Source organism: Coenobita brevimanus, chromosome 101 (genome assembly GCF_032717465.1).
Source record: "Coenobita brevimanus isolate Jiangsu-jjx chromosome 101, ASM3271746v2, whole genome shotgun sequence".
Classification (NCBI taxonomy): domain Eukaryota; kingdom Metazoa; phylum Arthropoda; class Malacostraca; order Decapoda; family Coenobitidae; genus Coenobita; species Coenobita brevimanus.
The window spans coordinates 10,437,958-10,453,388 of record NC_137054.1 but is presented as its reverse complement, the minus strand read 5'-3'; the positions used below and the strand labels follow the sequence as shown (position 1 = coordinate 10,453,388).

Genomic DNA, 15,431 nt, shown 5'->3' with positions numbered 1-15,431 from the left:
ATGCTGAATATTTTCAGGAAACAATTTCATTTCTCCAATGCCATTTTCTTCCACAACAGATCAAAACTTCACATGACCTTGTTAGGTTGGCATTCCCCTAAAACCTAAGCCCAACAGAAGCCCAATCCATGCAACAGCTTGAGAGCTATGGGCTTCTGAACTGGAATGTGTGTGTGTGTGCACACACATGCATGTGTGTGTGTGTGCGCACACGTGCATGCTTGCATGTTTTATTGCTGCAATAAATGCTGAATATTTTCAGGAAACAATTTCATTTCTCCAATGCCATTTTTTTCCACAACAGATCAAAACTTCACATGACCTTGTTAGGTTGGCATTCCCCTAAAACCTAAGCCCAACAGAAGCCCAATCCATGCAACAGCTTGAGAGCTATGGGCTTCTGAACTGGAATCATCGGCGTCAAGGCAAAATTACTGAGTCTGACCCTAACTGCAATATCCCTGTACCAGATATAACTATGCCTTTTAAATCCTGTAAGTCACTGGGTTCAGAAATACGGTACCATAACGACAACCGCAACGATGACAATGAAATTGATGGTAATGATGACCATGATGATTTATGCCTTGCCAAGGTACTCACGGAGGCAATTTGGCAAGTCTGGCATGAGAATAAGGGAGGGTGGTGAAGGATCCCTGGTCAGTGTTGTACTGTGATGGGACCATTGCACCAGGAAGGAACCGCAGCCCTTCTGTCTCTTCTTCTGAGTCAGTGTCATCAGAATCCCCACCCAGTTCTGGGGGGAGGGGGGGGAGATGAAGAAAAAATGATTAAGTAGGTTATGGTGCAATATTTACACTAATGCTATGAAGTCCTGCAATACAATGCACTCTGAATTATTAACTGCTCACTATGACTTACAATATTAATCTGTGAAACATAAAACCATAGCTCTTAATAATTTTTTGCTGTTCCAACTTTTGGTCATGGGGCAAGCTTGGCTCCCCATTCATTAAACAGTTCAGCTGTATTACTTCAAAAATGTGTGCATACCAAAAGAACAGTGACACCAAAAATTTCTGGTCATCTATCAACTGCCCAACACCAAATCCTAAAGTTCATCCAGATTCAGCTCAGAAAAAATTCCACGAACTGCTTCTCTCTGGGACTTGCTTCCACAGAGAAGTTTTCTCCCAAACTTCAACCTATAACAATTTAAGTCCAACTGTTACAGATTTTTCCAAATGGACGATGTAATCTGGTGTATTTTTTTTTAAATTTAATTCGTTTTCTCTTCCTCTGATCATCTTCTGTAAAAAAAATAAATAATAATTATAATAAAAAAAACATTTAAATCTTTTTATCCATACATTACTAATCCCTCCTGCCGTCCCAAGCCTTCCTCCCTCATTACTTTTTTAATGTGTCCAAAGCTGGGCATAGACTTGACAATCTGTTCCCTGAGTCCTAGTAGTCCTCCAACATACATCTTCTGATGTTACTCCCTTTGTAGAACAACTGATAACACAATAATGACAGCTCTGGGCTGTAACAGAGTGTCATGTACAGAAAACTTACTAAATGGTCTGCAATATGGCATATCGTGGAGCCAGATATGAAACACCCACAATAAATCTGATGACTCTCATTTTTGATGCAACTCAGACACTAAGAACTATTGTTTAATTAAGTTACCTACACCAATGAAATGCAATGAGCTTTATACATAACAACTTTAGTATATTTCCTTCATTTCATCTTTTTATGAGTTGTGGTCTTCTCCAGGGGGAAAAAAAAAATGTTGTTAGGTTAATGACTTACTGAAAACAAACATACACACCAATAAATGGATTTCTGTGAGCTACTGAGTTAAAGCACACCAACTGGATATACGGTAGTTCAAAAGGGTTCAGTTCTAAGAATGGATGGAATTTATTGCTCATAATACTACCCAGAGGCAATGCTAGAAGGAGTACTCACATAATCTACTCAAGTAAAAAATACGGAGTTGTCCTGCTGAAAAGCTACTCTGAGTAAAAGTACAAAAGTAAATTTGCATTTGACTCAAAACATTTAAGTAAAAAGTAATGGACTAAACAGAAATGAAGTGCTGAATGTACAAAGGAATTTTTCAAAGTTCATTGTTTTAATTACAGAGTAACTTTCATAATACTTCAGGTGAAAACAAGGTAAGTGGAATAATATGTATGTTTATTTTTACACTATTAACCAATAATCCTTTAAAATATTCTCTCTCCCTCCCTCCCTCTCCACATTTGTGTGCAAAAGCTTAGTACAGTACAGTATTAGGAACTTTTGTGGGCAAAAATATGTGTATTCTGAATTCACTTCCTCCTCTCATTCCTTGTTGTAGTTTCTTGTTCCATAATATATCAGCATTAGAAGGAAAAAAAGTATGTAATTTCAAAGATAACTATAAACACTTGCCAAGAAGTCTCTCTCTCTCTCTCTCTCTACCAGAATGTATGGTTCATCCTCATTAAAACTTGATTTTCAAAGTTCTTGTCTTCAACAGCTAATATTTTGGGGATGAAAATGAACAAAGTACTGCTCAAAAAAGGTACCCACATGCCACCAAAAATGTAATGTGTAATGAATGATTTGTATAGACAGTAACAAAGTAAATGTACGACACTTAAGATATATAGTGTTACTTGAGAAACAGAAAAGGTATTTTTTCAAACTTCTTCAAAAGTACTCATTAAAAAAAAAAGTTACTTAAAGTAACAACATAATAGTACAGTCATGTCACAACTTAAGAGAATCTAACTCATGCAGTTCTGACTGTACATTAATTAACATGCGGTACAAATATTCAGTATTTTCATATTTAATTTCAAAGGTGGGCATGGGTTGAAAAATCAAATACTCAGCCATTTCCAGGCTCGCTTGCCAGCCGCAGCACACCAGCTATCAACTGTACCTCCCTCTTTCTGTCTTCACAAGTCGGTCCTAGCAACAGCATCTCACTCGAGTCTCGATTGACAACTACGTGCTCCTAAATTAATATATATCTGATTCATAAAAATATTAGGCCTATAAATTAATGGAACTTACAGAATAACTGTTTTGATGGTATGTGATGAGTGTGCATATACAGGAAGGGAGCAGTGTGGTGTGGAGGTTGGTGGGTGCAAGACCAGCCATGTACAGTATGCACTGTCCTGCAGTGTTGCCAGATTAGCCATTTTTCAGCTAGATTTAACAAATTTTTTCTACATCTAGCCAGAAAATATTTCATCGAGCTGACAGCCCAAAAACATAGCCAAAACCTGCAAGATCTGGTCATTTTCTATCCGTTCAGAAAAACTAAGTAAAAAAACAATAAGCTGTTTATTTCTCTAAAAAATTTTGCTTTTTGGAAAATACACTCTCCATTTAAGGTAACCATAACAAACTAGAATAAAGTCCGGGCTGGGGAGGTATGTGTGAACAGGGGGGAGGGCTGTGTCATACTGAACCACTTGGACGGGTTACGTTCTTGAAGGCAACTTTGCTCAGTCCGTAGGTTTACATGTGGCTGTCGTGTGTTTCGGTTAAGTTGCTGCATGAGGTACAAGCCAGGGCCAATACATTCACTTTTCAGTTGCTTCTGATTAGTGGAAAATGTCTTAATAACAATCACACACACAGAAATTTAGCAGACAGAGCCTGCAAGAGCACATATGCTGACTGGACTAAAGAAAAACAAAATTCCTAACAATCAAAAAAGTGTTCATTATAAGTAATGCAAAATTGCAAAGCTTAAGTTCTGTTTCGTAATAGTGCAACCTCAACTTTTATGCATGAGCAGTCAAATAACAATGAACCAGGCAAGCCTTCATCATCGTACTCTGAAGAAAATGAAGACAACAATGACGCAGTAATGTTAAAATGTGTAAACTGAAGAGTTAGCCTCATTTTTAGCCCTACAAGTTTTGGCTTAGCCAGTTTCAAGCCACTTTGCCAGAAGCCATCTGGCAACTCTACATGACTGTCGCTGATGCCTGTGTGTGTCCAAAAGTCAGGATGTGTGGACTGCTACACAGACACTGGCAGAATACAACCCTTCATGCTAGCCATTTTGGTACATTTTATAAATGTATGTATATACTGTACTGCTATTGTGCTTGTGTTTATTTTGAAAATTATAGTACATATAAGAGTTCAGGCTATGGCTACCAAGGCTCAACTACATGTTAAACAGCTTATGCACCTTACTTTCTATCCAAATTCTTACTTTCCTCAGGCACCTCCCCTTCCCTTAAACAAGAATAACTGCCCTTGTACACAATGTTGCATTCAACAGAACATGACTAACTTTGTGCCCTTGTCACTGTTTTTTTCATATAACTGGTCTCACTGTAAACTCCTATCTCTCTTGCCTACAAATTTTTAGTCAGCTACACTAATGACACACCATTCCTTCAGTCATCACTCACCATCCATTTTGCCATACATGGCAGTGGTGGAAGGGGGTGGCATGGTAGCATTAAGGCCATAGTAAATAAGAGCCATGCGGGTGGCCAGAGCAGTGTAGGGTGTCTGGGGGGGCAAGCGGGGCATAAGAGGCACCAACCTCCGACCCTCTACTGCCCATTCCACCTCAGTATTAGGGCCAGCCAGACTGAAAAAAATATATTTAAATAAAGTAAAAAATAATAATAATCTACTTATCTATAGCCAGAAGCCTCAATCCTGAAAGGGGTGGCTGCAAACAAATTGCCTCCAGGTCGCCCTGCCCTATGCCATTCAGTTACCCTCCCCCCAGCTCACACAGTACTCTATCATATACCTCTCCAATCCATCCCTCCATCTCATTCTCAGTCTCCTCCTCCCTCTCGCCTCCCCCCCTCCACCTCACTCACAAACACTCTCCTCATTAGTCTCTCGTTCTCCATCCTCTCCACATGGCCAAACCACCTCAATGTATTTCCCCTAATTCTATCACATCCATACCATAACTTCATTTCCTCATTTGTTAGTGTCACTCCATGTAACTCCATATGCTCCTCTCAGATAATTCATTTCCACTGCTCTTATTCTTTGACTTGTGTCCTTCCAATGATGTTCAAGTTTTGCTTCCACATATTAAGAGTTGGTATCACAATATTACCATGCAACGACTTTTTACGTCCATACTCACTTCCCCATTCCTTATCATGGCTTTCAAAGAACTTGAAACCATTCTTCCCTGTTGTACCCTTCCAAGCATTTCATCCTCAAAACTTTCATCCTTACTCAACACATTACCCAGTACATATGCACTCACATTTTCCATTTCCTCAACATCCAGTCTCATTGTCCATTCAGTGATTTAATTTCTTTCAAAAAGCACAACTTTACTCTTCCCTGCTTTCACCTTTAGATTCTGTTTCTTACACACTCTCCCAAACTCATTCACCAAGCACTGCAGTTCCCCTTCATCTTCGCATAACAACACAGTGTCATCTGCAATAATAATACAGTATTAAAAATCATCATCATCACCATCATCAGGAAAAATAGAAAGAATGTTCACAGAGTAACAGCAAAATACACTCAAACCTCGATTTAAGGGACCTACATTTAAGGGATTTTGGATTTAACGGACTCCATATTCTACCTGACAAAAGGACATTATTCATCCATCCATCCATCATCCAATCCTACATTGCCCCATGAGAAGCGTAGGAGCCCGGGGCTAAGCAGTTGGTCCCGACATTGTTTTGTAATAATACGAAATGCCTAGATTATATACACTAATATGTTTCTTTATACAGTACCTGTAAAATAATATTCATAATCGTCTTTCTTTCCTTCATTCTTTCCTCTTCCTTCTGCCTACGGGTGACTTTACACTCCCTCTTCTGTCTTTCATTCCTTCATTCTTTCCTCTTCCTTCTGCCTGTGGGTGACTCTACACTGAGTGACAAGCCAAATGGTTTCCTGTACACCAGGAAACCATTTACTACGCTGGGTGGTAACCATATAATCAAATTTTGGCGCCTGGTGGTTTAGTGGGTAATTATTGTGCTCCAATTCGATCGAACCAGTGAAGGTTTATATGCAAGGGGTGATTGGGGTTTATTGCTCATGTAATGCCACTCAAGGATGAGTGAGGCTGGTCACTCTCATCTTAAATGTCAGGACCAACTGCATAGCCCCGGGCTTCTACGCTCCTCATGGGGCAACGTAGGATTGGATGATGGATGGATGGATATAAATAAGATAAGTGAAACAATCATTGCATTTCATAATAAGGCTGTCTTTATATGTGGTAAAAAGGTGGACATTTTCAAGTAAGGGACAGGTTGATTCCCCATTTAGTCCCTTAAATCGAAGTTTGAGTGTAATGCAATCATTAGACAATGTACATGTACCATAGACTATATGGATATACACCCAATTAACCCTACCTGCAGTACTTCTTCCTTCATTTCTATCATTCTTTTTCTGTGCCTATCCTCCTCTCTTATTTCCCCCATCATTCCTGTCATGATTCATTACACTTCTTTCCACTTCAGGTGGCTCTTCACTGTGTGACAAGCCTTTACCTCAGGAAAACATTTATTGTAACCCAAATAACAGGGTTACATGGAGCCTACTGTGGGTGGAGAGATATAAATGTGGCATCCAGCATCCATCCAGGAATCATACCTTCACACTAATACCCATGCCTCACTGTGGCGAGGCGCTGTCAGCCACATAGGAACATAGGTTCACTGCACGGGATGGCTCTGAATGAGCTGTTGCTTGCCTGTGGTTAATAGGTCTGTTCAATAAGGCAGACTGAGGTAGCAAAACAACACCACAATTAACTCATGGCTTGCAAGTTACCTCATAAAAGCAGAATTTTTAACAACGCACCACAAAGTTTCTTGTAGGAGTAGCATCACACAATTTCTGCATTAAGTATTAGGCTAACTGTTGCATCTCATCCCCACCCTCAAGGTTGAGCCCTGACACAAAGGAAAGGTAGCTTCTATGTTACTATACTTGTATGTACAACATATGCTACACACGTAGCATGAACTTGCTGATCCATTTACCACAGCTTCAGCAACTGAGGAAGGATCAAACCTCTCTAGAAAAACCGGTTCTTGATAAAAGTAAATGCAAGGAATGCAAGCCAACAGTGGCTAACAGAAGAGAGACAAAGATGAAAAAAATTATCGAAAGTAACACATCACACTCAAGTTATGGTTTGCTGGACTAACTGCCAACTAACTATGGCACTGACAGGAGGGAATTCCATTTGTGTACTTGCCAGTTTCTATCCAACTGGGAAATTTCTGACCATAATAACTCCATTCTAGCAAAAATATTTCATGGGTAGATGCCATACCATATCCAAGTTGATGTACATTTGAAGCCATTTTGCTTTTTGCTAAACTGGCCATTGAGACACAGTCCACAGGTTGAGACTTCACTTGTGGGAGCAGTAGACTATGTGGATGTCATTATGGAAGTCAGGTATTTGAATATGGTGGTGGTAGAGGGCTCGCCATGTCAGGCTGGAGACAGAAGGCAGCGAAAGTAAACATGAACAGGGTGGGGCATGGTTCTCGAGGATATGCCACGACTTAAGCAAAGTCTCTGGCTGGCGTTGGACTGAGTTGTGCTTGTAGGTGGGAGATAGTGATCGTACAGAGGGTTTCAAGGGGTTGCTCTGAATGGTGGCATGGCCAGAGTGGAGGCAAAGAAGACCATGTCAGGTTGTCTTAATTAAAGAGTGGAAAGGGAGAAACAGTGAGGATGCAGCTGAGATAAAACAATTGTGGCATCAAGCAGTTGGTGGCTGACACTGGGGTTTGTGAAGCGTGTGGGGACTGGGATGTTAAGGTGAAATGGTTTAGTATGTGAGATATTACAGTCAGGTCACTATACAAAGGGGCTTACTCGTTGTGTATACTGTATTTGTGCGAGGTTTCTTAAAGGACTGAGGTTAAAATGGGAAAAGTGGACACCTGGCTAAGTGTATTCGAAGAGAAGGTTATCACCTTAGAAATAAGGAGTGTGATCCTGTGCTTGGCCAGAAAATTTGCAAGAGATTGGGAAGCAGAGGACTGGCAGCTCTACCACAACAAAGCTCCAGCCCATTCATTCCCTCTCACCCAGGATTTTTTGGCCAAACACAGGATCACACAAGTAAGGCAGGCTCCCTACTCTCCTGACACAGATCCCTGTAGCTTTTGGTTATTTCCTAAACTGAAGATGCCAATGAAGGGCTCATGATTTGAAGACACAGATGAGATAAAGACCAATGCAACAAAGATCTTTTCGGCTATCGCAAAAACTAACTTTACTAAATGTTTCCAGCAATGGAAGGACTGCAGGGCTAAGTATGTTGAGTCCCAAGGGTCATACTCTGAAGGGGATTAAAGTCTGAACTCAGTATGCTTTTTCTTTCTTTCTTTTTCTTTTTTTTTCTTTACGGGCTAAAGGTTGGATACTTTTTCATCAGACCTCATGTGTGTGTATATACAGTATACAGTAGATGCATGATTTAATGAACACCGATTTGGCAGAAGCCCGAGATAATGGAATCATTTATTTCCAGCATTTCTTTTGCCCAATTTAAAAGAAAATTTCTGTTAAAAAGAGTATAATTCCATTAAGGAAACTCCATTCCAAAAACCACCTAATTACCAGAAAATTCCCATAAATCAAGTGTGTCATTGAGCCCATACAGGAAATACTTCCTTCACCAGCGGTGTGGCCACACGTCCCCGCTGATCCACCAACTGTAAACAAGTGCTCCATGTGTGTGTGGCTTTGCCTTGGTATTGCAGCCTTATTTGAGTTCCATTTTTTTTTTCCGTGAACCAAAGCTTTTATGAACCGTGCCTAAAGTTCAGGAAATGAAGGAGAGGTGGGGCTTTCTCTTGGCCAGAAATTGGAAATAATTAAGAAGATGGAGTGCTATCCCTGATGCTCCCCAGCCCTTCTGTCACCCCATACCACCTCGAGTGCTGATGGAGAGTGACTCTGACAATGACTAAACCACATCCAGGCCTGACACAGGTTTGCGGGGGCCAGTATGACTACCTGTGACAGGCCTATTTCTGCAACAAGTGCAGAACCCCAGCTTTTGGAGGCAAGCCTTACTGTAGTTTACTATCCCTATTTACTTTATTACAGTATTTGGTACACTACTATCCTCACCTTATTCTTTATGTGTGCATATTTTATTACTTAGTCAGTACTGTATGTATCACTGTTAACATGTACCTGGTACACAATAATGCATTTAAGTGGGGGTATTAATTATGGGCTCAGTTTGCAAGGTTTGGGTGTGCATTGTCAGGAACTCGGCTTGATCCTTGGCTTCAAGGATTTAGCGAAAAGTACCTCAAGTACCAGAAAAGTTTCCTTCATATTGAACATCGGTTACAGAACTCGATTTTGCAGAAACTTTGAGATAACGGAACGGGGGTTGGCGGAATTAGTTTGTTAAATCAAGCATCTACTGTATATACGGTATATCTGTGAAGACAGGAAGCAGGTTTTCTCCTATGCATACAGTATTGAACATGGCAGCATAATGACAGTTATTAATTTTCTTTCCCAAATTCTCAATTCTTCTAAGTTTTTTAGCTTGGGGTGGATGTCCAGACACCAAGTTACCAAGGGTTTTCATATACTGTATATTAGTCGACGTTTCACCTTCAAAGAGGCATCATCAGGACAATACTGAAAGCATGGAGAATACATACATACTCTCAACCCCCTGCTATCGCGCGTTCAGCTATCACGTTTATCTGCTATCAAGCACACATCAAATGCACAACCATACATGCTATCACGCACCCCAAGACCGCTATCACGTGTCGAGTTTGAAGACAGGCTATGCGAAACTTATTCACACGGCACTTCATACGAGGTTTGCAGAGGATACGATGGTTAATCGGAATGGTAACGTGGTAAAATTCCCAATTATAGCACGGGCATTTGGAATGCATCTGAACGGATTCCAGCCGAGGACAAGACGGGCAAAACAGTGACCAAAACCCATTCGGCTCGAAAGAATATATCGTACTACAGCATTGAAATTTAGCCTAACACTGAATACTTATTAATATTGTATTTTAAAATAAATATCAATCGTTTTGAAACCATTATAAAGAGTTAATATTTCTTATGCCGAAAAAACTGTGATGTCGATAAAGTAATCACGTGTTTACAACTGAGACGGGTCTCTGACGACAGTGTGAGGAACGTGTGTGATAGCGTCCAAGTTTTGTTCCACTTAAATGGTCCTCAGCCATTCCTGATATAAGGTACCATGTGATACCCCCTTTAGCTGTGGACACTAAAGAAATGGAGACAGCCAAAGAGATCTGGCGGCAACTAAGCCACTCCCAAGCCTCGGAACCCATCAAACCACCCAAGCCGTAATCCTTATAAAAGTTTGATGGCCTTTTGTGTTGTTTATTTATTCATTATACCGTTATTATTAATATAATAATGCTTTATTTCATGTCAGAAGATAGATTGGCAGGAAATCATAGGCATAAAATGGTTAAAAGTCAGAAAAATGGGCCACCAAAAAAACAATTAGAAACTTTCCCATTGATTGTTCAGTTCAGCTATCACGTATTCAGCTATCACGCGCGTTTCCTGTGAACAATTAGGCGCAATAGCAGGGGGTTGAGTGTACATACATATATATATATATATATATATATATATATATATATATATATACATTATATATATACAGTAATCGTTCTAATATCCAGACGCCCAATAACTGAACATCCCCACTACCCGGATGTACAGTAATCGTCCTGGGATCCAACATTCCCAAAATGGTCCGGCGTCGGAATATTGCCTTTTTTGTTTGTTCGTTAAACTCTTACCGTACTGCTTTTCTACAGTACTGTATTTGTAAGTTATATATTTACTGTTCTAGTATGTACTTGTAAGCAATTAAAGCATTAAATAAAGCCTTGTAACCAGTTAACCTGATTTATATGATTACCCATGATCGGCGTCGGAATATTGTCTTTTTTTTTTTGTTCGTTAAAGACTTATAATAAGAGAAAAATACATTTTTGTCTTGGTATCTTTACCTATTTGCTCAGGTTTGCTGTTGTAATGCTGAGTAGAATTTGGCTCGACTTCTCGTCCCAAATCAACTCAACACGGAGCGGGGTCCTCTTTCGAGACCGGAGCTAGTGCAATGAAGAGAGGCAGGACATAAAAACTTTCGGCAACACCATACACGTGTATTATTTCAGTTAGGCACAAGACATTTCAGCAGACATTACATCACAATATAGAGCAATACAAAACCTTATCTAAAATATTGTGTATCTCGCAGGATACTAGCTTCCTAGATATTAATGACAATACAACAAATCTTAGTACTAGGAGTACAGTAAATACCCGTGCGCGCGGAGCGCGTGAGGGGAGAGGGGGGGGGGGTTTGTGATCTACCAGGAGGGGTGGAAGTAGGGAGACACGGAGAGTGACTTAGAACGGCGAGGGGGAAGTTATGGTAATATTTAATGAGGCCCGATATTAACAAGGGAGTTTAGGTGTTTTCTGTTGGTAAGAATTCTTTGACAATTAACTCTGGTTCTTATTTGGACTTTAAGAGCGGGGGTGAGGAATGGAGAGTTTTTAGGGATAGCGTGCGGAACAGGGGAATATAGTTATTACTCGCTGTCCTCGTTGTTTTGGTGACACTAGGTTTCTGTCGGCACAACTTATATATTACACATCTCCCCGGTAGGTTATGTAGACTCGCACTTCCCAACGCGTAACAAAGTCGGAACCCTCGTAAATTCTATTCTACTATATTGCTCAGAGCTTAGCCAATAGCACTCCAATAATGTGTTAGTCTTTCTTTGGGCTGTAGAGAGAAGTCCTTAGAAAACTTCGGGATGACACTCGCACGTATATTCACTTGAGGTCTCTACCCACATTCTCGCCCGTTAACGGAGTATTATGTCCTGGTTTACCCCAATGGAAATTACATGAAATTACTGCACTAGTCTTATTCTAAGAGAAAAGGAGTCACACTTAACCTACTTCACGATTATTACAGGATCACTCGTATTTCTCGTGGAGAGAAACACGGTTACCTCAGTGATGATCCGGTTGGACTGAGGGCGTCGTCAGGGTAGGGCGAGCCGGGAGGGCACGGGGCGACTCGCTAGGGCGTCCTCTCACGTCCGGGGGTTTCCGGACTGGGCTCCGGTGTAAGGCCCTTGGGACTGGGGCCGAAGAGGGCTAGGAACCTCTGGGCCAGGTCCCGGCGTCGCGGGGGCGTGGTGAGGTCTCGCCCGGGTGTCCTGGGGCGGGCCGGAAGAGGCGACGGACTGCGGTCTCCTATGAGCAGGGGCGCCGACAGGGGAGGACTGCGGCAGCGGCTGTCACGGGGGCCCGACAGGTGGGTCTTCTCAAGGGCCTCGCGCAGGGAACAGAGGCCGGGGGAAACAGGGAGGTCTTTCCTCCTTACTATACCCTGGGAGCGACCATGGATCGTCTCTACCGGAGTGCTGAGGGAGCGACCATGGATCGTCTCTACCTGAGCTTTCAGGGAGCGACCATTGATCGTCTCTACCTGATTTTTATGGGAGCGGCCATAGATCGTCTCTACCTTGTTTTTATGGGAGCGACCATTGATCGTCTCTACCGGAGTGCTGAGGGAGCGACCGTTGATCGTCTCTACCTGAGCTTTCAGGGAGCGACCATTGATCGTCTCTTCCTGATTTTTATGTGAGCGACCATAGATCGTCTCTGTCTTTTTTTTTATGGGAGCGACCATTGATCGTCTCTACCGGAGTGCTGAGGGAGCGACCGTCGATCGTCTCTACCTGAGCTTTCAGGGAGCGACCATTGATCGTCTCTACCTGATTTTTATGGGAGCGACCTTAGATCGTCTCTACCTTGTTTTTATGGGAGCGACCATTGATCGTCTCTACCGGGTTTTGATGGGAGCGACCATAGATCGTCTCTACTTTGACACTATTAGAGCGACCATAGATCGTCTCTACCTTAGGGGCGCTGCCTGGAGTATAGTTTCTGACTCCACCCCTAGCTAACTCGGTGATTCCGCCACGCGAAGGTAGTGTCTTTCGCCTACGGTGGCGGCGGCGTGGTAATTGAATGTCACAGGGGCGCACGGCCCGGGCTGACATACGTCGTTGTTGCCCGGAATGGTGGTGGCTGGTGGCGGCTACCCTGTGGGGTCCGAGTGGGGGTGTCGGCATTCTCGTGGGCGAACTCCGTTGTTTCTGGTTCGCCTCGTTGTCGGGGATGCTATGGTATTCTCCGGAATATTCCGGAGTACCGTATGTGTGTCCGTTAAAGCCACGCATTTCACCACCGTGTTCTTGAAAAAAGTCACGTCCCTGTGGCTGGAGGTGGAACGCTAGAGTGTTGGAGGTGGTGTAAACGGGCTGGAGGTGTCGCAGTGTGTTCTGCCAGGCGACAGTGTAAGAATTTTCTTCCTGTGCTTGGTCATAGGTGAGGAAGAGTGTGGAGGGAGCGGTGGTGGACTGGAGGATATTTAACAGGTGGTGTGGCCCGCGGAGTCGGTGGTTCTTGGTAAGGGTAGGGGCCCATACGGCCCGCTTAATTCTCATGTTGCTTGGTGTGGCTGTCAGTGTGGTTGGAGGTTGAATGCTGGATAGAGTGGGTGAAGGCTGGGTTTTGTGTCGCGGTAATGCGGCGTTGAGTCTCTGGGGAGTACAGGTAGGAGGGATTTGGGCCTGATGTAGCTTGACGGTGTGTGTGTATCGGGTGGGTGGGCATAAGAGTCGGCCAGAGGGGGTGGTGGTGGTGGTTCTGAGGGTGGGCGTGGGTGGGGAAGCAGGCGTGCGGGGTGGGCGGGGTCGGTTAGCGCGGGCCGTCGCGCGCGTTGGGGACGCGGAAGAAGGTGAGAGCGTCGGAGTGGGCGTGCGTGGGTGTGGAGGGGAGAGGGCGGTGGTAGTGGGTTGTCCTGCGGGGGTGGCGGGGTGGGCGGGGCACGTGGGCTTGGGTGGAAAGGGTGAGGCGGCGGAGGGAAGGGGTGAGGGTGAGCGAGGCGTGGCGGGTGAGATGTCAGGTGTGGTGCAGGGGGTGGTGGAGGCGGTGGAGGCTGAGGTGGTAGGGGAGGTGGAGGCGGTGGAGGCTGAGGTGGTAGGGGAGGTGGAGGGAGATGACGAGGAGGAACCATCGCACTCGTATGTGGAAGTGACAGGCGGTGCGGGAGCAGGGGGGGGTTGGGGTTGTGAGGTCGGTAGTGGTGGTGAGGTGATGGCGGTGGGTGGCGCGGGGTGGTAGGTGGAAGGCAGTAGATGGGGGAAGGTGGTTTTAGGAAGTAGGTTAGGGGAAGATGTGGAGAGGGTCCTAGAAGGCCTGTGAAGAGGGAGGCCGGTTTTGTGTTGCGGGAGTATAGTGGTGTGTGGGGTGGGAAGGTTAGAACTAGGGGCAGGAATAGGGGAAGGCAGAACAGAAGAGATAGTGAGAGGGGGGCAAAAGGAAAGATAACGTTCTCCCCTGTCGTAGACTGGGGGAGAGGTGAGGTGGCCCCCGCCATTACGGTGGGATGCGGGGGCAGGGGGCGCTTTTTGTTTTTCCCTTTTTGTTTTACTTCCCCTGGGGCTTAGGGGAATTTGCGTAAGGTGGGGAGGTTTGTAAGCGCCCTCGTGTCATTTGGCTGCACTGGGCAGCTTCTAGCTGCTCATGGATGTCGTGGATCGGACATCCGTGGTAGCACGGAGATAATTCCCACGGGTTGATGGTGATGAGGTCAACGGGGAATTGATTTATTTCGCCGATGCGTTGAGGGGTGGCATGGACGGCTAAAAGGCGCCTCATTAAACTGATATCTTTATCCATGTCTCCTGTTGGATCATGGATAGTGAAGTGTTGTCTTACAACACTTGGGAGTACTCTGAGCAGAGTATTAAATGTGTGTTGATCCCGGGTTTCTTCATCTGCCTCCGGGTAGGCAGCAGTAACCAGGCGTCTTGCCTGTAACAGGGTATTATCTAAATCCCCGTCATAAGTAAAGCTATCCAATTTGGATAGAGCCACCACTTTCCCTAATGATGGGGTGATGGCTTGGACTGCGAACTTGGTAAAGTTCTGCCAGGTGAGTTCTGGGACAATTTTTGGCGCAATGTTAGCTGCGGCTTTACCCAGTAGTGGAAGTGTGACTGCAATTTTTTGTTGGTCATTATCGAAGCCAATATCCAATAAGGGTTTAACTATTGCAAGATATGTATGTATGTCATACTGGTCAGGGTCAAACTTGGATAACTGGACGTGCGGTTTAGTGGCCATTTTTCCAAATATTTCCTATTTACCTCTCTTCTACGCTCGGATCTAGAACCACCGCTGGCCACCAGTGTAATGCTGAGTAGAATTTGGCCCGACTTCTCGTCCCAAATCAACTCAACACGGAGCGGGGTCCTCTTTCGAGACCGGAGCTAGTGCAATGAAGAGAGGCAGGACATAAAAACTTTCGGCAACACCATACACGTGTATTA

At 43.8% G+C, this 15,431-nt stretch overlaps 1 protein-coding gene across 1 annotated transcript in view; it reads right to left on the bottom strand.

The window, feature by feature from the left end:
- Positions 1-15,431, bottom strand: part of LOC145415114 (uncharacterized) — a 109,896-nt gene that overhangs the window by 78,124 nt on the left and 16,341 nt on the right. The window contains exons 4-5 of the mRNA XM_080284531.1: positions 4,404-4,588; positions 604-757 (exon numbers count right to left, since the gene is read on the bottom strand). Coding sequence (XP_080140657.1) covers positions 604-757; positions 4,404-4,588 — 339 coding nt within the window. The remainder of the gene's footprint in view (positions 1-603; positions 758-4,403; positions 4,589-15,431) is intronic.